This window comes from Pelobates fuscus, chromosome 5 (genome assembly GCF_036172605.1).
Source record: "Pelobates fuscus isolate aPelFus1 chromosome 5, aPelFus1.pri, whole genome shotgun sequence".
Lineage (NCBI taxonomy): Eukaryota > Metazoa > Chordata > Amphibia > Anura > Pelobatidae > Pelobates > Pelobates fuscus.
Window position 1 is genome coordinate 129,012,481 of NC_086321.1, and position 25,294 is coordinate 129,037,774.

The 25,294-nt window shown below is 40.6% G+C and overlaps 1 protein-coding gene across 1 annotated transcript in view; it reads left to right on the forward strand.

Annotated features, from left to right (window-relative positions):
- Positions 1 to 25,294, forward strand: part of LRRC43 (leucine rich repeat containing 43) — an 80,255-nt gene that overhangs the window by 16,158 nt on the left and 38,803 nt on the right. Inside the window, exon 5 of the mRNA XM_063456992.1 lies at positions 11,888 to 12,126. Coding sequence (XP_063313062.1) covers positions 11,888 to 12,126 — 239 coding nt within the window. The remainder of the gene's footprint in view (positions 1 to 11,887; positions 12,127 to 25,294) is intronic.

Genomic DNA, 25,294 nt, shown 5'->3' on the forward strand with positions numbered 1-25,294 from the left:
TGACAATTGGCATTATGGCCTCAATGCGATCCTGCATTTGTGCCACATGTTCAATAACACTCCTATGAGGCGTGTGTTCCTGTTCCCATGTTTCCTTCGCAACATCAAGGAGACCTCTAGGATGTCTGCCATATAATAATTCAAAAGGTGAGAACCCTGTGGAAGCTTGGGGGACTTCTCTGATAGCAAACATTAGATATGGGAGCAAACGATCCCAATTCTTACCATCTTTATCAATTACCTTACGGAGCATTGCTTTTAAATGTTTTATTAAATCTTTCCACTAACCCATCAGTTTGTGGGTGATACACTGAAGTTTTCAATTGACTAATCTTCAATAAGTTACAAAGCTCTTTCATCACTCGTGACATGAAAGGAGTACCTTGGTCTGTAAGTACTTCTCTAGGTAGTCCAACCCGGCTGAACATAAACATTAACTCTCTGGAAATGGTTTTAGCTGAGGTATTTCTTAAAGGTATAGCTTCGGGATACCGGGTAGCATAATCTAGTACTACCAATATATATTGGTGCCCCCTAGCGGATTTAAGTAAAGGACCAACCAGGTCCATAGCAATTCTTTCAAATGGGACTTCTATAATGGGAAGAGGAATGAGGGGATTACGGAAAGTTTGGAATGGAGCTTTTCTTTGGCATTCTGGGCATGACTTGCAAAATCGCTCTATAGCAGAGTAAATTCCTGGCCAGTAAAATCTCCTTAGTACTCTCTCCCTGTTTTTTTCAATCCCAAGATGCCCCCCCAATACATGGCTGTGAGCTAGTTTTAAGACTAGGTTTCTGTGGGATTGAGGTACCAGTAATTGCTCAACCTCTTCAACCCCCCTCCTCTCTACTCGGTAAAGTAAATAATTTTTTTCTGCAAAATAGGGAAGGGACAATTGGGTTTCCGGGTTAACAGGAGTACCTTCCACTACCTGAACATTGTTACGGGCAGCTACCAATGTTTGATCCTCCCATTGGGCAGCCCTAAAATTTCCTGAGCTAATACCTAGATGATGGAACTCCACCTCTTCCCTTAGATTGTCTACTTGGGAGGAATCACTTTCATTGTGTTCCCCTTCCTCACCCAAACATACGACAGTGGGTTCATTTTCACTATATTGCTCCAAATCAATCGTAGAAAAAGGGAATCCATTCTCTAACCCCACTGTTTCTGCCTCTACCTCTGTACGTTTATCCTGTTTTATTACAGTATCTTCCCAAATTTTCCGAAAGAGGGGAAAATCACGCCCCAATACAGCATCATAAGGCAATGATGGTACCACCCCAACTCTATGTTTTATCACCCCTACCGCGGTAGCAAATTCCACCTCGGCCGTGGGATACGTGTGGGTGTCACCATGTATGCATATTATATCCAACACGTGAATTTTATCAACTTGCTCACTCTGAAGTAAAGATCTCTTTACCAATGAAACCTCACTCCCAGAATCTAAGAGTGCTTGCACACTCATCCCCTCCATATTTACAGATTTGACATGATTAATACCACCAGTACTTGTTAAAGCAGACATTTGTGTGTATACCAACATTGCACCATGTTTCTCCCCCCTCCCCAAATTACATTCCATAGGTTCATCAGTCTGTGGACAGTTACGTGCAATATGTCCAATCTCCTGACATCTATAACACTTTATCTCTTTCTCAGTCTGGCCTTGTGGCCGGGTTGGGAACCTGGGTACCCAATTTTCCAGGTAGTCAGTCTGTCTATGGGTCTGTACAGAATCTTTTTTCCCATCGGTTTCTTTAAACCCACCAGACTTCTTTGAAGGTATCCTGTTACCTTGCAATTTGGCGTTGAGGTAAGGTTCTTTACTCTGAGTTTCATTAGCAAACCGGTATCTCTCTGTCAAGTTCATCATTTCTTCAGGGTCCTTTGGATCCGCTTGACTGACCCATTTCCGTAGTGCTATCGGCAGACTCCTGAGGAAGCGATCCATAACCACCTTTTCAATGATTACTGCAGCAGAGTTGATTTCTGGCTGTAGCCACTTCTGGGCAAGTCTCAAGAGGTCATACATTTGTGACCTAGTAGGTTTCTCGGTATCATAAACCCAAGCATTATATCTTTGGGCTCGCACTGCAGGCGTAACTCCAAGCCGTGTTAGTATTTCCGCTTTCAATCGGTCATAGTCTTGTGCTTGGCTGAGAGGCAAATCATCATACGCTTTCTGTGATTCTCCACTGAGGCAAGGGGCTAATAATCCTGCCCACTGACCTGCAGGCCATCCTTCTTGGGTAGCAATCCTTTCAAAGGTTGTCAGGTAAGCCTCCATGTCATCAACCTCACTCACTTTATGTAAAAAGTCAGTAACTCTAATCCGGCGCCCCCTATCCATAGTAGGGGTAGTTACACTTGACAGCATGGTTTGTTGCAAAGCACTTGTTAGTTTGTCTCTGTCTTCCCGCTGAGCTTCCATAATGCAGTCTATTTGTGTGGCCAATAAGCGGTTTGTCTCCTGTTGAACCGCAACAGCCTGTCGCTGTGTCTCCATGAGGCTATTGATCTGCGCCGCTGTTACACGGTTTGTGTCTTGCTGGGTAGTAGTGGCCTGTACCAAGGCTTTTACTAACTCTTCCATCTTGCTTGTTGTTGTTTTTTTTTTTTCAGCCACTTGGTAAATACCACACACACCACACCTGCAGGCCTCTGTTTCAAACAACCAGTCTCAGTTTGCAGAGTCGCAGTACCTTAGGCCTCTATACCCACAGACCGTATAAATGTGCTTTAAATGCCCGCATTCTCACACCATCTTGTGACCTTTATGGGCAAAGCAACACAGTCCTCTAGGGTAACAGGCATAGAACAACAGTCTCTGGTGCAAAAATGGTGTGGTTTATTTATAGCGTGCACAAAATCCATACAGCAATCAGTTTGTTCAAAAACTGCAGCACAACAGAAAGGAAAATCTACAAAATAAATCCTAGCTCAAATTTGAGCACTAACTAAACATAAAGAAATGTCCCTTACTCACCAGGGTAATAAACTACACAAATCAAAATAAGCATTGGTTTCACCAACCTTTAGCACATTGTTTAGATGCTGCTCTGCACAGACCTGCTCTCTCTCTGCAGGTCAGATTGTATCTGACTCTTTCTGCTCTGAGACCTGCTAATTAAAGCCTCAGCAGTTGCTAATTGGGCAGGTGAATGAGTATAGACTATGGAGGATTCTGGGTCCTAGATACCTTCCTTCTATTACCCTCCCATAGACTCTGTCACATTAGGAAGGAGAAAAATAATCATTACCTTAATAATAACAATTTAACCCTTTCAGGACCGCTGACGGTTCAGGACCGTCAGCGGTAAAACATGCGTTTGGACCGCTGACGGTCCTGAACCGTCATAACGGTCTGGGGCTACTTACCTGATCGCCGTCGGTCCCACGGCGGCGATCAGTGCTCCACCCGGTCCAGGGGGGTTGCCTGTCTGCCCGGGCAGTCCCCCCTCGGCAGATCAGGACCCTGCGGCCATGTGATCACTCGATCACATGACCGCAATAGGTGTCTGTGTATCTGCCTGCAGGGGGACTGTCTGTGCTGACAGGCAGTCTCCCTGCAAGTGAAAAATCCAAAAAATAAAGTTAAAAAAAAAAAGTGTAAAATCAGTGTAAAAAAAATAATAATAATATGTGTATATATATATATGATATATATACATGTATTATATCTATATATAATATATGTATATGTATCATATATATAATGTCATATTAAGTGTATTTTTATATTTATATATACGTATATTAATATAAAAATACACTTATATTTAAATTACACACGAATATATACAATATATATAATTGCTATATATATGGTATATATATATTATTATAAAATACAAATAATATGTTAATAAAAATAAATAACAAAAAATAAATATAATTTTTAATAATTAAAAAAAAATTATATATACATATGCAATTTTATTCTAACAGTATTTTGATATTGATATATATATATTTATATCAAAATACACTTAGAATGTAATGATATATATATCTATGTATAAATAAATAAATAAAAATAATACGAAATATACATATGTCCACATACATAATTACATAAATAATTTCATAAATATACACGTAGACGTCAAATATATAAATATGTATATATATTAAAATTCTACGTGCATATTTATGTAATATTTTTACCTAATTAAGTAATTTTAATGATTGCAATTTGAGGGACCTGCCTGCCAACCCAGGCCAAAAGTCCAGATAATTTAATTTGCTAGCACTGTGTTTAACCCTGTAACTTTCTATGACACCCTAAATCCTGTACATGGGGGTACTGTTTTACTCGGGAGACTTCGCTGAACACAAATATTAGTGTTTCAAAACAGTAAAACATATCACAGCGATGATATTGTCAGTGAAAGTGAAGTTTTTTACATTTTTCACACACAAACAGCTCTTTCACTGAGGATATTATTGCTGTGATATATTTTACTGTTCTGATACACTAATATTTGTGTTCAGCGAAGTCTCCTGAGTATAACAGTACCCCACATGTAGAGGTTTTATAGTGTTTGTGAAAGTTACAGGGTCAAATATAAGGCTTGATTTTACTTTTTTTTTTTTTATTGAAATTTATCAGATTGGTTAGGTTGCCTTTGAGAGCGTATGGTAGCCAAGGAATGAGAATTAGCCCCATGATGGCATACCATTTGCAAAAGAAGACAACCCAAGGTATTGCAAATGAGGTATGTTCAGCCTTTTTTAGTAGCCACTTAGTCACAAACACCGGCCAAAGTTAGCGTTTTTTGCATTTTTAACACACAAACAAATATAAATGCTAACTTTGGCCAGTGTTTGTGACTAGGTGGCTACTAAAAAAGACTGGACATACCCCATTTTGAATACACTGGGTTGTCTACTTTAAAAAATATGTACATGTTAGGTGTGTTTCGGGGATTTATGACAGATAACGGTGTAACAATGTCACTATTGATACATTTAAAATATATATATATTGAAACCGCAATTTCCTACTTGTATTTACAGGCCTATAACTTGCAAAAAAAAGCAATAAAGCATGTAAACACTGGGTGTTTTTAAACTCGGGACAAAATTTTGAATCTATTTAGCAGTTTTTTTCATTAGCTTTTGTAGATAAGTAAAAGATTTTTCAAGTAAAAGTCCAAAAACATGTTTTTTTTTTAATTTTTCACCATATTTTATTATTTTTTTTAAATACAATATTGGACATAATACAAATAATGGTATGTAAAGAAAGCCCCTTTTGTCCTGAAAAAAACAATATATAACTTGTATGGGAACCGTAAATGAGAGAGTGGAAAATTACAGCTAAACACAAACACCACAAAAGTGTTAAAACTGCTCTGGTCCTTAACGTACAAACATCGCAAAAACAGGCCGGTCCTGAAGGGGTTAAATAGATTTATTCAACTGAAACAATAACATTACAGCATGTGTTATTGGCTTAAACAAACATCCATGTTTGTTAACTAATTTGGCTAAACAAAATATATATATATATTTTAAGAACCTTAGACTGTCAGCCCAGCCTACACATGAAAAACTTAAATACTGTCCTCTGTAGCTCACTCGTCATCTTCATCTTCTTCTTTGTTCATAATCTGGAAAAGAAAAACAAGCTTTCCTGCTTTATCGGGTCCCAAACAATTTCTCAATTTAGAATGAATGAGTTCAAAGGAAGAGAATATTCTTTCAGCGCCTGCTGTTAAAAGTGAAATCATTACTTGAACAGTCTCTAAATCCAAGTGCTTAAGTGACTTCCACCAGTTCACTGGTGTGACTTTCTTTAAAATATCTTCAGCAAACATATACTTCTTGAATGGTTCCCACCTTAGCTTTGAAGTTTATTATAGTTGGCATTACAGCTATTTTTCTGTATTTTGTTTAAAGCTTCAGGTATGGGTTTCAGGATGCTCAGCATATGTTCAACATTTCTCTTAAGCCCAATGTTGAGGATTTTGGCCGTGACAATGCCATCTATTTTATCTTGATTTTGTTCACAAACTGTCATCAGAATAGGCCAGTTCTTGATATACTGCTCAAAACAGCCCACCACAGAGTTCCATCTAACATCTTGTGGGAGCGTTAGCTTGGTTCCACGCATCCTTTTCAGAGCTGCTGCAGCAAAATGATTGTTACGGAAGTTTTTAGCAATTTCAACAACATTAGTCTTTATTTCTGGAACACTTAAGTCTTTGGCTAAGAGGTGCAGCAAATGAGCACTGCAACCATATGTTATAACCTTTGGATGGTAATATATTTTCCTCACAAAGCATTTTATTTAAAGAAAAATCAGATTTAAATAAAAAAATCTGTATCCCAGCCATTCACCTTACCCAATGCTTACACTGACTCTAACTGTATGCCTACCCTAATCCTTTAACCATTATCATAGGCCTATTATAAATGTAAATAGAGAGCCTATATAATCAATGCACGGTTAGGATCTATAAGAGGATGACTGGTATCATGAATGGGAAAATGCCACAAAAATGTATAAATAAAAAAGGTCTGTGTTACACCAAACAAAAAATGTTCTTTATAGAATTATATACAAACAATATATTACACTCCTGAGTGAGGAACATGTTCATGTATGTACCGGACTCTCAACAGAAATATTTTAAGTGACATGCATCAAGCATTGCATACAGAGTCCAGGATACTATAATGAACTAAGAGGAAGAGACAAATGTATTTAAAAGTCACTATCCCATAAGTGGTGTAAGCTCAGCGAGGAAATAGCAGGAATATTATAAAAAGAGGTATAAAGGAAAGCCTCTAAGTAATCCTGACTTCATCCAATTCCCGACACATCAAGGTGTACAAAATACTAAATTATCTTAGGTGTTACAAAATGAGAGAGAATGACAGGGAACAGAAATATGGACACCGACTATTATCATACCCCACACTTGTTCATATTAGGGTAGCCCTAACATAAAGTAAATGGTGAAAATATACAACTAAAAGAGACAATAGGTAAGGTATAGATCCCACCCAGAGTCTCCGCAATAGGGGTTAACTCTTATTGAGAGAAAGCGCCTATATAACCAAAGCAGCCCAAAGGTCACTAAGGATCTATGAGAGGGTGACCGGTATCTTTAACCATAAGGTAACCCACTGCTAATATCAGTTCTGATATTAGAAATAGTTTTGTCTGTATTTAAACCAGTAGATGGAGGTATGTTATCACCATCTGCTGGCTCTTTGTTGAATAATACTTAGTGTAATTCTTAATGAGCCGGCAGCGTTTCAGATATTGATAGAAACACGTTGCTTACTTTAACTTATTCCCAAACACTGGCTTACCACTGTGTTGAAGGGTGGGGGTGGGGGCTTAAGGCAAACCGGCAATTAGTTTATTATGTTCTGTTTAATTTAGTTTGGTCTTTCAATTCATGCTTTGAAAGCAGAGCACTTGAACCGCAGACCTTCTTTGGTGTACCTTCTCCTGCTCTTAACTGTTAAACTGCAAACTATTGTATGTTTCATTGCCCTGAGCAACAACAGATCATAGTCCCTGATCCACGCAAGTGGTATCTCGAGAGAATTGGCAGTGGCTGAACATGCTGGTCACCCACATCTACAGGTAACTGTCAAAGCGCAATTTCTTACTTATCAACAATGACCGGTTTTGTAACTCTTATTTGGTTTTGTTCTGTTTTTTTTTTTTGAGAAAACCACAAAATAGTGAATGTAACTGACCGAATATCAGCTTAAAAGCATAAATGTTAATGTCACTCTTGCTATATTCTTGTACCATGCATTCACAATAAAAATGTTTTTTGAAAAAAACAAACAAAAAAACAGGTATCGCACGTTGCACAAGAAACAATGAATAGTGAAAATGAATTTGCGAACTGCAAGCTTGCTATATACTTTATGCTAGGCCTGTATGTCATGAATTTAGAGTTAGGCTAGTATATTATGACAGGTAATAGATGAGTTAAACTGTTAATAGCTCCCGACTGATTCCTCTCTTGCAACTGTCATTAGTCTAATACTATCCTTACCTTGTCATTGAGCAGGGTCCTCAACCCCTCTGTTCCTGTGTGTCCAACTTGTCTGGTTACAACTACATGTTTGTTCGTCCATCCACTGTAAAACGCTGCAGAATTTGTTGGGGCTATATAAATAACATAATAATCTCACCTCGTCACCTCGTGGAGTTTCAATGATCATGAGAACGGTGAGGAATCAACCCAGAACTACACGGGGGGGTCCTGTTAATGATCTCAAGGCAGCTGGGACCATAGTCACCAAAAGAACAATTGGTAACACACTACGCTGTGAAGGACTGAAATCCTGCAGCGCCCAGAAGGTCCCCCTGCTCAAGAAAGCACATGTACAGGCCTGTCTGAAGTTTGCTAATGAACATCTGAATGATTCAGAGAAGAACTGGGTGAAAGTGTTGTGGTCAGATGAGACCAAAATCAAGCTCTTTGGCATTAACTTAACTTGCCGTATTTGGAGGAGGAGGAATACTGCCTATATACCCCAAGAACACCATCCCCACCGTCAAACATATTATTATTATTATTATTATTATTTTATTATTTATATAGCGCCAACAAATTCCGTAGCGCTGTACAATGGGTGGACTAACAGACACATAATTGAGATCAGACCACTGGACGTACAGGAACAGAGGGGGTTGAGGGCCCTGCTCAATGAGCTTACATGCTAGAGGGAGTGGGGTATAGTGACACAAACGGGTTAAAGTAGGGGAATTAAATAGTTTGTTAGAGAAGGGTTTATTGAGTGCTTGGTAGGTCATTTTTGACAGTTGCAGGGAAGGAGTCAAGGGGTGGGGGATGAGAAGCCTGCTGACAGTTTAATTGATACGCTTTAACGAAGAAGTGAGTTTTCAAAGATTTTTTGAAGGAGTGGAGGCTGGGTGAAAGTCTGATTGAGGAGGGAAGTGAGTTCCACAGAATAGGTGCAGCCCTAGAGAAGTCTTGAAGGTGAGCGTCAGAAGTGGGGATCCGGGCAGAGGATAGGCGTAGGTCTTGGGATGAGCGCAGGGGTCTCGACGGGACATACTTGTGTATGAGGGAGGATAGGTATGTTGGAGCAGCATTATGTAGGGATTTGTAAGCAAGTGCCAGAATTTTGAATTGGGCCCTATATCTAACTGGAAGCCAATGCAGGGACTGACAGAGCGTGGAGGCGTGGGAGGTGCGACCGGACAGGAAAATAAGCCTCGCAGCCGCGTTCATTACAGATTGCAGCGGTGCAAGCTGGGAACATGTAAGACCGGTCAGAAGGGGATTGCAGTAGTCGAGGCGAGAGAGAACAACAGCATGAACCAATATCTTAGCCGCGTCCGGCGTTAGATATGGGCGGATGCGCGCTATGTTCTTGAGTTGGAAGCGACAGGATTTGACTATCGATTGGACATGGGGAGTAAAAGAGAGGTCAGAATCAAAAAGAACCCCTAGGCAGCGAGCCTGCGAGGTAGAGGTGATAGTAGCGCCGTTGACTTGGATGGAGACAACAGGAGTAGCAGCACTTGAGGGAGGAAAAACTAGAAGTTCTGTTTTGGACAGGTTGAGTTTAAGGAAGTGAGCAGCCATCCAGTTGGAAATAGCAGAGAGGCAGTCAGAAACACGAGTCAAGGTGGGCGGAGAGAGATCAGGGGAGGACAGGTAGATTTGCGTGTCATCTGCATATAAATGATATTGGAAACCAAAGGAGCTGATGAGTTTACCAAGGGAGGCAGTATAGATAGAGAACAGTAGGGGGCCGAGGACAGATCCTTGGGGGACGCCGACAGAGAGGGGTTGGTGAGTAGAGGCGGAACCAGAGAAAGAAACACTGAAAGAGCGCTGGGAGAGGTAGGAGGAGCACCAGGAGAGAGCAGTATCCCGTAGACCAAAGTTACGAAGAATGTGAAGAAGCTGTTGATGATCAACAGTGTCAAATGCGGCAGAAAGATCAAGGAGGATTAGGATAGAGTATTGGCCGTGAGATTTAGCGGCAATTAAGTCGTTGGATACTTTGGTCACAGCAGTTTCGACAGAGTGACCAGCGCGGAATCCAGACTGAAGGGGGTCAAGCAGAGAGTTGGATTCGAGAAAGTCTGTCAATCTGGCGTACACAACTCTCTCGAGGATCTTGGAGGCAAATGGGAGTAGCGAGATAGGGCGGTAGTTGGATGGGGAGTTGGGATCAAGGTTGGGCTTTTTCAGAATCGGGGTTACGGTTGCATGTTTGAAGGGTGAGGGAAATGTGCCAGAGGAAAGGGAGAGATTGAAAATGCTAGCGAGAGGAAGAGCAAGAGAGGGAGACAAAGTGCGGATGAGATGCGAGGGAATAGGATCGAGAGAGCAGGTGGTGGGGCGGGAGGACAGGAGCAGTGCAGAAACCTCTTGTGCTGTAGCAGGTGCAAATGTGCATAGGATGGCAGGGGGAGTGGGGTTGGGTGATATAATGATAGGGGAAGGAGAGAGATTAGAGATCTCTTTCCTGATTGTAGAGATGGAATCATTATGCTTTGGAGGTGTTTTTATGCTAAGGTGACAGTACAACTGCACCGCATCAAAGGGACAATGTACCATCAAATCTTGGGCGAGAATCTCCTTCACTCAGCCAGGCCATTGAGAATGGATCGTGGATGGGTATTCCAGCATGACAATGATCCAAAACACACAGCCGAGGCAACAAAGGAGTGGCTCAAGAAGAAGCACATTAAGGTCCTGGAGTGTCCTAGCCAGTCTTTAGATCTTAATCCTGTAGAAAATATGTGGAGGGAGCTGAAGGTTCGAGTTGCCAAACGTCAGCCTTGAAACCATAATGACTTGGAGAGGATCTGCAAAGAGGAGTGGGACAAAATCCCTCCTGAGATGTATGCAAACCTTGTGGCCAACTACAAGAAACATCTGACCTCTGTGATTGCCAACTGTCAGGATTCCAGAATGATCGAGCACGTAGAATTGTATAACACAGAGGACTGATAGGTAACGTATACCGGACCTTAGAATGGCCCGACTAACGTACCAAAGAATAGTCAGGAATAGCCGAGGTCAAGGGAAACAGAAAGAGACACAACAATAAGGAAAAGCCAGGAGTCAGGGATGCCAGAAAACAGGGAAGTCAAAAACAATGCCAAAGTCAAATAACCAGAATTACCAGAATCAATAACGCGCTCTCAGACAACCACAAGGGAAACCACAACAGGGCACTGAGCAGGATGAGAACTGGGCCTAAATACCCCTCCTCTAGATCTGATCGGTTGTAACTGGCCTTTGACCCCAAAGCAGTTACCAGGTTTCCATTTGCATAATTGCTGCTCAGCATTAACCCTTCTGTGGATTTGGTTGCTGCTCGGCACAACTTTTCCTGTGTGGACAGTAAATGTCATTAACCACATTTTTATAAGCGGATGAATACGTGACACCAACAAGGGTTTTGCCACCAAGTACTAAGTCGAATGGGTCAAATACTTATTTTACTCATTGACATGTAAATTAATTTATATAATTTAATTTTATGATATGCGTTTTTCTGGATTTTTTTGTTGTTGTTATTCTGTCTCATTGTTAAAATACACCTACCATTAAAATTATACACTGATCATTTCTTTGTCAGTGGGCAAACGTTCCAAATCAGCAGGGGATCAAATACTTTTTTCCCTCACTGTATGTAATAATTACTTATATAATTCAATAACCGGAGAGAGAGAAAAAGTTTCATGTAATCCACAGATTTCTAAGTCACGGGTAAAATGTGTCAGTTTTCTTTTGTCAATTTCCTTTCATAAGAGGATGATTAAACTCAAAAAGAAATATGATGTTTTGATTTATATTTCATATATTACAGCAAATACATGTATTTGTAAATACTCTCACGTCTGTTTTCTAGGCCTTATTTGGTTTCTCTTGACATGAGTTTCAACGATCTTACTGATCTCTTCGACCTGGTTTCAAAATTATCGACCATGCAGAAGCTAAGAATTCTTATACTTTTGGGAAATCCAGTGACTTTCCTCTCTTATTACAGAGGATACACCATAGATAGTTTCCCTGCATTGTGTGTACTGGATGATATCCCCATATTACCTGATGAAAGGCACCTTTTTGCTGGGCTATCTAAAAAGAAAGGTAAGTGTAAAACCAAGAAAACTTTTTCTTTTCCCCATCTGACAAGCTGAATAGCGATTAGGGCATGTAACTGCAATCAACCACTTCTTAAAGGGAAACAATTATCAAAATGTATGTTTGAATTCATTAAATAGACAATTCATTAAAAACTAATGCAAAAACAAATATTTTTACTGTAAAATAATTTTTCCATAATGTAAACACCAACAAATGGGTAAATGCAATGCCTTACATGCTTGACAGACAGCCTGAAATATTTAAATGAAGACTTAGAGCCTGTCTCAGCACCTCCCATTACTTACCCTATAATAGACAACTAGACCCCAAGCTCCACATCTGTAAGAGTCCCATATCATGAGAAAGGGAGATAATTGTATGGTGAGTGAAAGTGATGTTTTTCAGACTTCAAGTGGCCGTACCAACAAGTAGGATGCAGCAAGGTAGAATAGAACATTGGGAAGGACCTTTAATACTTTACCACCACTCAAACTGCTTCTAAAGCATGCTCAGAAGGGGCATAGCTTGATGGTGAGACAGATCAGATCATTTCTTCAGACTTCAGACTTTGCAGCGCAGTCCATTGAAATATCACTCTTTACAAACACCATCCAGCCCTCAAAATATTGGGTCCAGATTAAGGAACTCCTGCAGCATTGCTTGATGCCTTTTTTGTACACCTCAAAACTGGCCAAGCCGAAACACCAAACCGGGGCTACATAACACACAGCACTTCTCAATTTTGAACAGCTACTAGGTGGGGCCTATCGGCAGTGGTCTACAGACACTCTGCAACAACGTACCATGGTCTTTCCCAACTCTACATCGGCAGTGGGGTGCTGATCCCAGAGACCTCAGTCTGGAACTACAGCCAACCTATGATGAAATCCACTTCACCATTGGTTTTTGGAGGGGCCTGTTTGCCAGCCTCCTACCGTAGGACTATGGGCCCTGTGATAACCCATGTTCAAAAGTACTGTTTCTGCCCCTTGGACTTTTAACTGGAACAGATTCAAACATGTGGCGGCGGCCATCTTAAATTGTCCAGCGGGACCATGTGCACGGTGGGGCAAAAATAAGACTTCCAGGAAATTCCTGAAGCCAGATCTGGGCTATCAGGGGATGTGACTTTTGTGGGGATATGTTGTATTTTGGGATACTTTTTGGGGTTTGTAAAAATGTATGTTTTTTCTGTTTAGAGTTAATTGAGTTAGCCCATTGTCTTTGTTAATTGTATCACAGGCAGAGGGGAGGGATTGTGTGCTGTAAGTGGGAGTGTCGGACATTGGTGTATTGTTCTGATTGGTTTGTGTCCTTTGTGTGCCTGTGTTCCATCAGGTCCAGGGGTGTGCCTCTGGCCTGAGGATTTGTTTATAAGCAAACCTGTGCCAATAAAGCCTGAGACTTGTTCTACCCTTCATGACGTCTTGGCCCATGTTTGGGGGATTGGAGAACCACACTCTGGGGATTGCTATAATCACTATACTCCCCAGAGTATAATCACTAGCTCTTGTAAGAGCTGTTCCTGTTTCTGCTCTCTGGATTACAAGAGAGGTCTACCTACTGGAAGCTGGATCCTGGTCTTGGTGGGTGGAAGACGGCGAGACCCCAACCAAGCTGCGTCTGTTCATGGGGTCTGCAGTGGTTATGGTGTCTAGTGGAGTGCTTGGAGCCCTCGGGAAGCACTAGGAGCATCCGTCAAACAGAGGTAGCCAGTTGGGGTGCCAAGCGATCCGTTACACAACCAAAGAGATATCAGAGCTTTGCTTCAACGGTACGCATCAGCCAAGATTGCAGCCATGGAAAGCCCAGTCCCTCCAGTAACCCCTTACTCACCAGCTCAGGCCTCTTCACATAAGCATGCCACATAGTATAGCACCCAATCCTCAATCACAGATGTCTTCCCCTGCAACCAAGCAGGACCTGCATAATATGCTACAGAAAATTGAAAGGATCCTAGCAGCTAAATTGACTACCCTGAATATGGACATGCAACAGGTAACAGAGAGGGTGAAGACCACGTAGGAGGAAATAATAGAGAAACAAGGTGATATATCCACCATGAAGCATAACATGCACTAGCTGCAAACTACTCAGCAGGCTCTTTCGTTGCAACTGTCCACACAGGAAGACCGGTATTGTCATAAACATTCACAGCATACCACATAAGGAATTGCAACACTGTATGAAACATCTCCTGGCCTCTATACTACCAACGTCTGTAGCTAAAAAGATCACCATTACTGGGATATATCGCCTTTCCACACCGACCAAGTCCTCTACTCCTACTGTTGGAGATGTCATCCTCCGTTGCTCCTTGCTTCAAGATAAAGGCCACATGGCGACGTTGTCGGGTTAGACCCCACTCATTTAAGGACTCACAACTGTCTTTCTACCAAGACTTGTCCAAAGCTATTCTCCAGTGGTGAAAATCCCTAAACCTACTCACCAACACTCTGCAGAGGTGGCCTACATGTGGGGGATGCCAAGATCCCTCCTAATGACGCAAAATGGAACTGTGCATAAACTCACCTCAGGAGCTTAAGCACCTACACTACTCTCAGCCCTAGGCCTCATGGACTCGATTCCTGTCACATCTGTACAATCCACTAACCTAACATGGGACCTAGGAGACGTTAAACCATTTGTGCCAAGAATCAAACCAGAAATCCTTCGGTCCCCTGACTGACACTGGAGAATTTCGATTTAGTTTTAGTCATATTTTAGTCATCTGAATTGTTTTAGTCTAGTTTTAGTCGACCACATCTCCAGTAGATTTTAGTTGACATGACTAATATCTAATGTGTTTAGTTAAAGCCTCTATCGGTCTCTCTTGTCCCTTTCACAACCCCTCTGTGTCTCTTTGTGTCCTCTTGGCCCCTCTAGGTGTCTCTCTCCCAAGCCCTGGCCTGTCTCTTTTGCCTTTTCCACAGCCCCTCTGTGCAGTGGTAATTTTGGCAGCAAATTTCAGTTTTAGTCATAGTCTTTTGACTTAAAGCCTATATGGTTTTATAGAGCTTGGTTGCTTCATCTAAGTGTTGCTTCTAAGTGTGTGTGTGGTTGGAGATATTCTGGAGAGTTTTACAGAAGCTTCAACTGTCTAAGAGTTGTGCTAAGAGTTCTTTTTTACTGTTACAGGTAAGATTCATCTGTAGGAAAAGGTTACTGACTGCACAAGGTTTGATTTCCTGTTGGTAATTATAAGGCATTTAATTGGATTAGGTAGCTACTTGCTATTGATTGCTATTTAAATTAGCTATTGTTTGCTAATAAGCAGAGGCCTACCCAGGTGTTAAACTTTCCTAGTGGGAGGTGATTTGAGGAGTATATAAGGGCTGTTGTCATTAGCTTGGCTAATAGAGCTTGGTTGCTTCATCTAAGTGTTGCTTCTAAGTGTGTGTGTGGTTGGAGATATTCTGGAGAGTTTTACAGAAGCTTCAACTGTCTAAGAGTTGTGCTAAGAGTTCTTTTTTACTGTTACAGGTAAGATTCATCTGTAGGAAAAGGTTACTGACTGCACAAGGTTTGATTTCCTGTTGGTAATTATAAGGCATTTAATTGGATTAGGTAGCTACTTGCTATTGATTGCTATTTAAATTAGCTATTGTTTGCTAATAAGCAGAGGCCTACCCAGGTGTTAAACTTTCCTAGTGGGAGGTGATTTGAGGAGTATATAAGGGCTGTTGTCATTAGCTTGGCTAATAGAGCTTGGTTGCTTCATCTAAGTGTTGCTTCTAAGTGTGTGTGTGGTTGGAGATATTCTGGAGAGTTTTACAGAAGCTTCAACTGTCTAAGAGTTGTGCTAAGAGTTCTTTTTTACTGTTACAGGTAAGATTCATCTGTAGGAAAAGGTTACTGACTGCACAAGGTTTGATTTCCTGTTGGTAATTATAAGGCATTTAATTGGATTAGGTAGCTACTTGCTATTGATTGCTATTTAAATTAGCTATTGTTTGCTAATAAGCAGAGGCCTACCCAGGTGTTAAACTTTCCTAGTGGGAGGTGATTTGAGGAGTATATAAGGGCTGTTGTCATTAGCTTGGCTAATAGACCTTGGTTGCTTCATCTAAGTGTTGCTTCTAAGTGTGTGTGTGGTTGGAGATATTCTGGAGAGTTTTACAGAAGCTTCAACTGTCTAAGAGTTGTGCTAAGAGTTCTTTTTTACTGTTACAGGTAAGATTCATCTGTAGGAAAAGGTTACTGACTGCACAAGGTTTGATTTCCTGTTGGTAATTATAAGGCATTTAATTGGATTAGGTAGCTACTTGCTATTGATTGCTATTTAAATTAGCTATTGTTTGCTAATAAGCAGAGGCCTACCCAGGTGTTAAACTTTCCTAGTGGGAGGTGATTTGAGGAGTATATAAGGGCTGTTGTCATTAGCTTGGCTAATAGAGCTTGGTTGCTTCATCTAAGTGTTGCTTCTAAGTGTGTGTGTGGTTGGAGATATTCTGGAGAGTTTTACAGAAGCTTCAACTGTCTAAGAGTTGTGCTAAGAGTTCTTTTTTACTGTTACAGGTAAGATTCATCTGTAGGAAAAGGTTACTGACTGCACAAGGTTTGATTTCCTGTTGGTAATTATAAGGCATTTAATTGGATTAGGTAGCTACTTGCTATTGATTGCTATTTAAATTAGCTATTGTTTGCTAATAAGCAGAGGCCTACCCAGGTGTTAAACTTTCCTAGTGGGAGGTGATTTGAGGAGTATATAAGGGCTGTTGTCATTAGCTTGGCTAATAGAGCTTGGTTGCTTCATCTAAGTGTTGCTTCTAAGTGTGTGTGTGGTTGGAGATATTCTGGAGAGTTTTACAGAAGCTTCAACTGTCTAAGAGTTGTGCTAAGAGTTCTTTTTTACTGTTACAGGTAAGATTCATCTGTAGGAAAAGGTTACTGACTGCACAAGGTTTGATTTCCTGTTGGTAATTATAAGGCATTTAATTGGATTAGGTAGCTACTTGCTATTGATTGCTATTTAAATTAGCTATTGTTTGCTAATAAGCAGAGGCCTACCCAGGTGTTAAACTTTCCTAGTGGGAGGTGATTTGAGGAGTATATAAGGGCTGTTGTCATTAGCTTGGCTAATAGAGCTTGGTTGCTTCATCTAAGTGTTGCTTCTAAGTGTGTGTGTGGTTGGAGATATTCTGGAGAGTTTTACAGAAGCTTCAACTGTCTAAGAGTTGTGCTAAGAGTTCTTTTTTACTGTTACAGGTAAGATTCATCTGTAGGAAAAGGTTACTGACTGCACAAGGTTTGATTTCCTGTTGGTAATTATAAGGCATTTAATTGGATTAGGTAGCTACTTGCTATTGATTGCTATTTAAATTAGCTATTGTTTGCTAATAAGCAGAGGCCTACCCAGGTGTTAAACTTTCCTAGTGGGAGGTGATTTGAGGAGTATATAAGGGCTGTTGTCATTAGCTTGGCTAATAGAGCTTGGTTGCTTCATCTAAGTGTTGCTTCTAAGTGTGTGTGTGGTTGGAGATATTCTGGAGAGTTTTACAGAAGCTTCAACTGTCTAAGAGTTGTGCTAAGAGTTCTTTTTTACTGTTACAGGTAAGATTCATCTGTAGGAAAAGGTTACTGACTGCACAAGGTTTGATTTCCTGTTGGTAATTATAAGGCATTTAATTGGATTAGGTAGCTACTTGCTATTGATTGCTATTTAAATTAGCTATTGTTTGCTAATAAGCAGAGGCCTACCCAGGTGTTAAACTTTCCTAGTGGGAGGTGATTTGAGGAGTATATAAGGGCTGTTGTCATTAGCTTGGCTGATAGAGCTTGGTTGCTTCATCTAAGTGTTGCTTCTAAGTGTGTGTGTGGTTGGAGATATTCTGGAGATAAACTGGAGGTAATCCGAGGTATTCAGGAGGATAAATAAAAAGTTAAGGTTTGTTTGATTTAAATTATTCACCTCATTGGAATGGCAGACTTAGTTCAGTGTAATAGTTGCTTTGCATTTGTTTCACGTTCCACTTTTTGGAGGTTTGGTTGTTGTCTAATCTGTAGACAGTTCTCTATTTTGCGGCAGGAGATTGTATTTTTGAAGTCTGAGATTTGTAAATTATCTGGTAAACAAACTCAGGCTGGAACTGCTGCAAAGCCACTGCCGCAGAGACATACTAGGAATTGCAGATGGATTACTGTAGGATCTGGTAGACTTGGAGTTGTGGATAAAAGGCATATTGCACAGTCTGTTGCTCTACATAATTCATTTTCTGCACTTTCAGAGTGTAGTGGTGCCGTGGAGAGAGGCACTGAGGCTACAGGTGTTGTGCAGAGAGGCACTGAGGCTAGTGGTGTTGTGCAGAGAGGCACTGAGGCTAGTGGTGTTGTGCAGAGAGGCACTGAGGCTAGTGGTGTTGTGCAGAGAGGCACTGAGGCTAGTGGTGTTGTGCAGAGAGGCACTGAGGCTAGTGGTGTTGTGCAGAGAGGCACTGAGGCTAGTGGTGTTGTGAAGAGAGGAACTGAGGCTAGTGGTGTTGTGAAGAGAGGCACTGAGGCTAGTGGTGTTGTGAAGAGAGGCACTGAGGCTAGTGGTGTTGTGAAGAGAGGCATTGAGGCTAGTGGTGTTGTGAAGAGAGGCATTGAGGCTAGTGGTGTTGTGCAGAGAGGCACTGAGGCTAGTGGTGTTGTGCAGAGAGGCTTGAAGACTATGGTGAGGCTGAATAGAAAGCAGTTGTTGGTGGGGGATTCCATCATAAGAGGTGTGGAGATGGACAATGGTGGTCTTGTGAGGTGTCTTCCCGGAGCTACTGCTCACAGAGACAGGAGACGTATCTGTAATATTGTTAAGCAAGAAAAGCAGGAAGGGGAATTGGATGTACTTGTCCATTTAGGGACAAATGACTTGGCTTGCAATGAGGTTTCAGAGGTTAAGGAAGTTTTTAGTGTTTTTGCCAATGATATACGGCAGGTTGCTTCCACATTGTCATTCTCTGAAGTTCTGCCTGTGCATAACACTCAGAATGACAGGCGATGCGTATTAGGGACTTTAACTTGTGGCTTGGTGAATGGTGTCGGGAGCAAGGATTTGGCTTTATTGCTCATGGTAGCTCTGTTTGGAATGGAAATAAACTGTACAAAAAAGATGGTTTGCATCTTTCTCAAAAGGGAACAAATGTTCTCAGTGAGCAGTTCAGAGGTTTTGCTAGGATGTATTTAAACTAGGAGGGGGGGGCAAAAGGGTGATAAAACATCAATCCAATTGTCCCCCAAAACAAGGACAGAAGGTGCCTGTAGCAAGTGTGTTAAAAAATGCTAAGCTTAGAGTCATGTCTACAAATGCTCGCAGTTTAGGGAATAAGATCCATGAACTTGTGGCAATAATGGCAACTGATAGTGTAGATTTAGTCGCTGTTACTGAGACATGGTATAATGAGAAAAATGACTGGGACATAGCAATACCAGGGTACTCTTTATATAGAAAAGACAGGGAAGGCAAGAAAGGGGGAGGGGTGGCCCTGTATGTAAAGAATAGCATAAAATCTAGCCTAATAAAGGTTAGTGAGGCGAACATAGAGTCAGTTTGGGTTACGTTAGAATTTGGTAATCACACAGTAACTCGTGTAGGTGTGATTTATAGGCCCCCAGGACAAATTGAAGAGTTAGATAATCTACTAGTTGAAGAAATAGCTAAAATGACAATGAAGGGGGAAGTTATCATCATGGGTGACTTTAATCTTCCTGATGTAAATTGGAAAACAAAAATAGCTACTTGTGCCAGGAGCACACATATTCTAAACTCCCTACTGGGATTGTCTCTAAAACAAGTCGTTGAGGAGCCAACTCGTAAAGAGGCCATACTAGATTTAGTGTTAACAAATGGAGATTTGGTATCAGATATTACTGTAGGTGAAAGTTTAGGATCCAGTGATCATCAGTCAGTGTGGTTTAATATAAGAACAGTGACTGAGTCACACCACACAAAAACAAAAGTTTTAGACTTTAGAAAAACAGACTTTTCCAAAATTAGAATATGTGTAAAGGAGTCATTATCAGACTGGAGCAATTTAAATGGAGTCCAAAAGAAATGGGATTATTTAAAAGTTGCACTACTGAAGGCAACAGAAAATTGCATTAGGCTTGTCAGTAAAAGCAAAAAATTCAAGAAACCACTGTGGTACTCCACAGATGTAGCCAAAATAGTAAAAAACAAAAAGTTAGCCTTTAGTAATTATAAAAAAACCCAGAGTGAGGAAGACAGAATGACCTATAAGATTAGGCAGAAAGAGGCTAAGCAAGTTATAAGAGCTTCCAAATCACACACAGAAGAGAAAATAGCACAGTCAGTAAAAAAGGGGGACAAAACCTTTTTTAGATACATAAATGAGAAAAGAAAAGTAAAACAAGGATTAGTTAGATTAAAAACAAAAGAAGGAAGGTATGTAGATGAGGATAAAGGTCTAGCTGACTGCCTCAATGAATATTTTTGTTCGGTATTTACAGATGAAAATGAAGGAAAGGGACCTCAGTTAAGAAAAAGGATAAATGAGTCATTTATTACACGTGAGTTTACAGAGGAAGAGGTTCTATTTCATCTGTCAAAAGTAAAGACAAATAAGTCAATGGGACCTGATGGAATACACCCAAAGCTATTAAAAGAGCTTAGTGGTGTACTAGCAAAACCATTAACAGATTTATTTAACCAATCATTGATAACAGGAGTAGTCCCAGAAGATTGGAAGTTAGCGAATGTTGTGCCCATTCACAAGAAAGGTAATAGGGAGGAGTCGGGCAACTATAGGCCAGTAAGCCTAACTTCAGTAGTGGGGAAAGTGATGGAAACCATGTTAAAGGATAGGATTGTTGAACATCTAAAAACACATGGATTTCAAGATCAGAGACAACATGGGTTTACTTCAGGGAGATCATGCCAAACTAATCTTATTGATTTTTTTGATTGGGTAACTAAAATTATAGATCAGGGTGGTGCAGTAGACATTGCTTACCTCGATTTCAGTAAGGCTTTTGACACTGTTGCACATAGAAGGCTTATCAACAAACTACAATCTTTGAGTTTGGATTCCAATATTGTTGAATGGGTAAGGCAGTGGCTGAGTGACAGGCAACAGAGGGTTGTAGTCAATGGAGTATATTCGAAGCTTGGGCTTGTCACCAGTGGGGTACCTCAGGGATCTGTACTTGGACCCATTCTCTTTAATATTTTTATTAGTGATATTGCAGAAGGTCTTGATGGTAAGGTGTGTCTTTTTGCGGATGATACTAAGATATGTAACAGGGTTGATGTTCCAGGAGGGATAAGCCAAATGGAAAATGATTTAGGTAAACTAGAAAAATGGTCAGAGTTGTGGCAACTGACATTTAATGTGGATAAGTGCAAGATAATGCATCTTGGACGTAAAAACCCAAGGGCAGAGTACAGAATATTTGATAGAGTCCTAACCTCAACATCTGAGGAAAGGGATTTAGGGGTGATTATTTCTGATGACTTAAAGGTAGGCAGACAATGTAATAGAGCAGCAGGAAATGCTAGCAGAATGCTTGGTTGTATAGGGAGAGGTATTAGCAGTAGAAAGAGGGAAGTGCTCATGCCATTGTACAGAACACTGGTGAGACCTCACTTGGAGTACTGTACACAGTACTGGAGACCCTATCTTCAGAAGGATATTGATACCTTAGAGAGAGTTCAAAGAAGGGCTACTAAACTGGTTCATGGATTGCAGGATAAAACTTACCAGGAAAGGTTAAAGGATCTTAACATGTATAGCATGGAGGAAAGACGAGACAGGGGGGATATGATAGAAACATTTAAATACATAAAGGGAATCAACACAGTAAAGGAGGAGACTATATTTAAAAGAAGAAAAACTACCACAACAAGAGGACATAGTCTTAAATTAGAGGGACAAAGGTTTAAAAATAATATCAGGAAGTATTACTTTACTGAGAGGGTAGTGGATGCATGGAATAGCCTTCCAGCTGAAGTGGTAGAGGTTAACACAGTAAAGGAGTTTAAGCATGCGTGGGATAGGCATAAGGCTATCCTAACTATAAGATAAGGCCAGGGACTAATGAAAGTATTTAGAAAACTGGGCAGACTAGATGGGCCGAATGGTTCTTATCTGCCGTCACATTCTATGTTTCTATGTTTTAGTCATATTTTAGCCATCTGAATTGTGTTAGTTTTAGTTGTATTTTAGTCGACTAAATCTCAAATTTTTTGTTGACTAAAATTCTTAGTCAACAAAATTAACACTGGAAGGTGATACGCTTTCAAGTTTGGCGTGATGCCGAACAGATTGTTAATGTTTATGCTTCTGTTTTTCTATCTTTGAGTTCTTTTACCGAAAAATACCTTATGTTTATTTTTTTACAGAATATTTGTTCAATATGTTCTGGGCAGCTCCATTTAGAGCCACTCTGGCTCCTGTTGTTGGGATCTGCTTCAGGTGCTGTTTTCTGCAGCACAGGTCTGTTCTCGCAAGTGCACTTAGCGTAATTCTACACAGTTCGCAACCCCCCCTTCTGATGCCCTCTTGGATAGGGGCACTTTCCATTCTTAGTAGTATTTGATATTCTTATGTCCACCACACCTCCTACTGAAGGAATTGCTATTGAGTTGCCTACTCTTGTTTGTTTTTTTCCATGCCACAATAAAACTTACTCTCGCTCACAGTTCAAAAGTCCAGATATATTGCCCAACGTATTTATACCCACCTCTGACCTCACATATATGGTCCCTGCTCTGCCTAGAAAATGCTAGTTCGGATTTATATGATTGTATTGCTGTTTTTTTAATGTCTCTCTATGTCTTCTCGGGCTAGGCTCCTGATAAATGTAAAAAATGCTGAATATTAGGCACATTATTTGCTTAAAAATTAATGTACTATGCTTTACCTAACACTGTTTTTGTTATTTCATGCATGTATATGACTCACTGAACATCTAAAATAAAGAAATATTAAAAAATATATATAAATATTTTTTTAAATAAAGCATCCTTGAAGGCCAGCGTGTTTGTTGAATGTATGGAGGCAATGTTTGTTGAATGTATGGAGTAATGGCCATGTTGCAACTTTGTACATCTGATAAGGAGATTCTTCAGTTTGTCAAAGAGATTGCTTCCTTTATCCGCTGTGCTGTTCTGGATTGATAAACCACAAAGTGGTAAATAGATATGTAGAAAGATAGCAGAGCTTCAATTAATCTAAGTAACCTCTAGATAGTGATATCTCTCGAATCTAGTTTTAGCATTGGAAGAAAAGGTAGAATTATCTCCTTGGCAATATTGTCTTGTGCTGTGCATGAGTTTAAGAAAGAAAATACAGTGAGGGAAAAAGTATTTGATCCCCTGCTGATTTTAATTGTTTGCCCACTGACAAAGAAATGATCAGTCTATAATTTTAATGGTAGGTGTATTTTAACAGTGAGAGACAGAATAACAAAACAAAACAAATCCAGAAAAACGCATGTCAAAAAAGTTATAAATTGATTTGCATGTCAATGAGTGAAATAAGTATTTTATCCCCTATCAATCAGCTAGATGGTGTTTTTTATACAGGTTTACAAGCTGAGATTAGGAGCACTCTCTTAAAGGGAGTGCTCCTAATCTCAGCTTGTTACCTGTAAAAAAGTTATAAATTGATTTGCATGTCAATGAGTGAAATAAGTATTTTATCCCCTATCAATCAGCTAGATGGTGTTTTTTATACAGGTTTACAAGCTGAGATTAGGAGCACTCTCTTAAAGGGAGTGCTCCTAATCTCAGCTTGTTACCTGTATAAAAGACACCTGTTCACAGAAGCAATCAATAAGTCAGATTCCAAACTCTCCATCATGGCCAAGACCAAAGAGCTCCATTTTGTTTAAATGTACATAGGGATTTAGGCCAGAGCGCAGGTAACGTTCTCTTTGTTTTTACTATGTATTTTGAGCTACTGCTGCTGTAAGCACGGTGCTTTATCTTTGTGTTTGTATATGATGTTTCTATCACACAGCTATGTTACATTGCTGACAGCCACCCTATGTTTGTCTTATTAAGAGTTGTAGTATGTAGCAAGTATGTAGGGGCAGGGCCGCCATAACTGTTGTCACGGGCCCGGCTGCCCGGGCCCCACGTGTAGCGGCGAAACTGCCGCCGGTGCACTTGCACCTGGGCCCGCACGCTGATGGGGCCTATCGGGTGGCCCATGCACTTAGGACCACCCAATGGGCCCTATATCTTCCGGGGCCTGGTCAGTGCTGTGGCCTTGTAATAGAACGACCGGGCCCCTTTAAAAAAAAAAAAAAAAAAAAAAGCAGTCGCAGCAAGTGGTCACTTCCTCCCAGCTCACTCCGCACGGGAGGAGCGTGCGTCCGGCAGTGAGGGAGAGCCATGCCGACTACTCCCATCAGCCCCAGCCACCCTCCTGCAAAGAAAAGGTAAGAAACAGGAGGGTGGCTGGAAAATGAGCTCTGTGTGTGTGTGTATATCTATGTATGTATGTCTGTAAGCATGTCTGTATGTATGAAAACGCACAACAAATAGTGAAGGGAAAATAGACCCTTCACTAGAGTTGAGTAGGTTGGAGGGTATTAGGGCAAAACCCAAAAGTAATGATACAGAAGAAAGAGACTGGAATGGGATGACTCAGAGAGTGCTCCCAAGACTCAGTCCCTATACCCTATTTAAGAAGGATGCTCCACTAGTATGTGGCGACAAATTGCCGGTCCTAGAGCATAAAATGGACCTCTACAAAATAATAAATCTTTTTTAGTCCCTCTTGAGGGTTAAATAGCTCATGTTGAGAGAAAGGGTGTATATACAGTTTAAGTGAAAAAACACATAAAAAATAAATTAAAAGAAATAAAGACCTACAGCTATTCTGCTAACTGTACAGATAGCACACCATTTCGGCTGAATACTTAAATTGTTGCAATGTCTGTATAAATTGCTGCTAGTAACTTTTTGCAACAATGTATCAGTAGCCGATATTATTTAGGTGTGGATCTAGGGAGTAGAGGGTACCCACTACAATAGATCACTCCAAAGATTATTTCCTACGCTTGAATTCTACACGTGTATGTTAATAAGAGCGGGTAAAAAAGGAGTCTTAGTGCTGTATCATTGAGTAGAGGGGGTTATAAATCATCAGGGTAATATAGAGATTATACCAGAGTGTTTGGAAGAAAGAGCGGCAGCGTTCCTCGAACCAAAAGTACGGTCGAGATG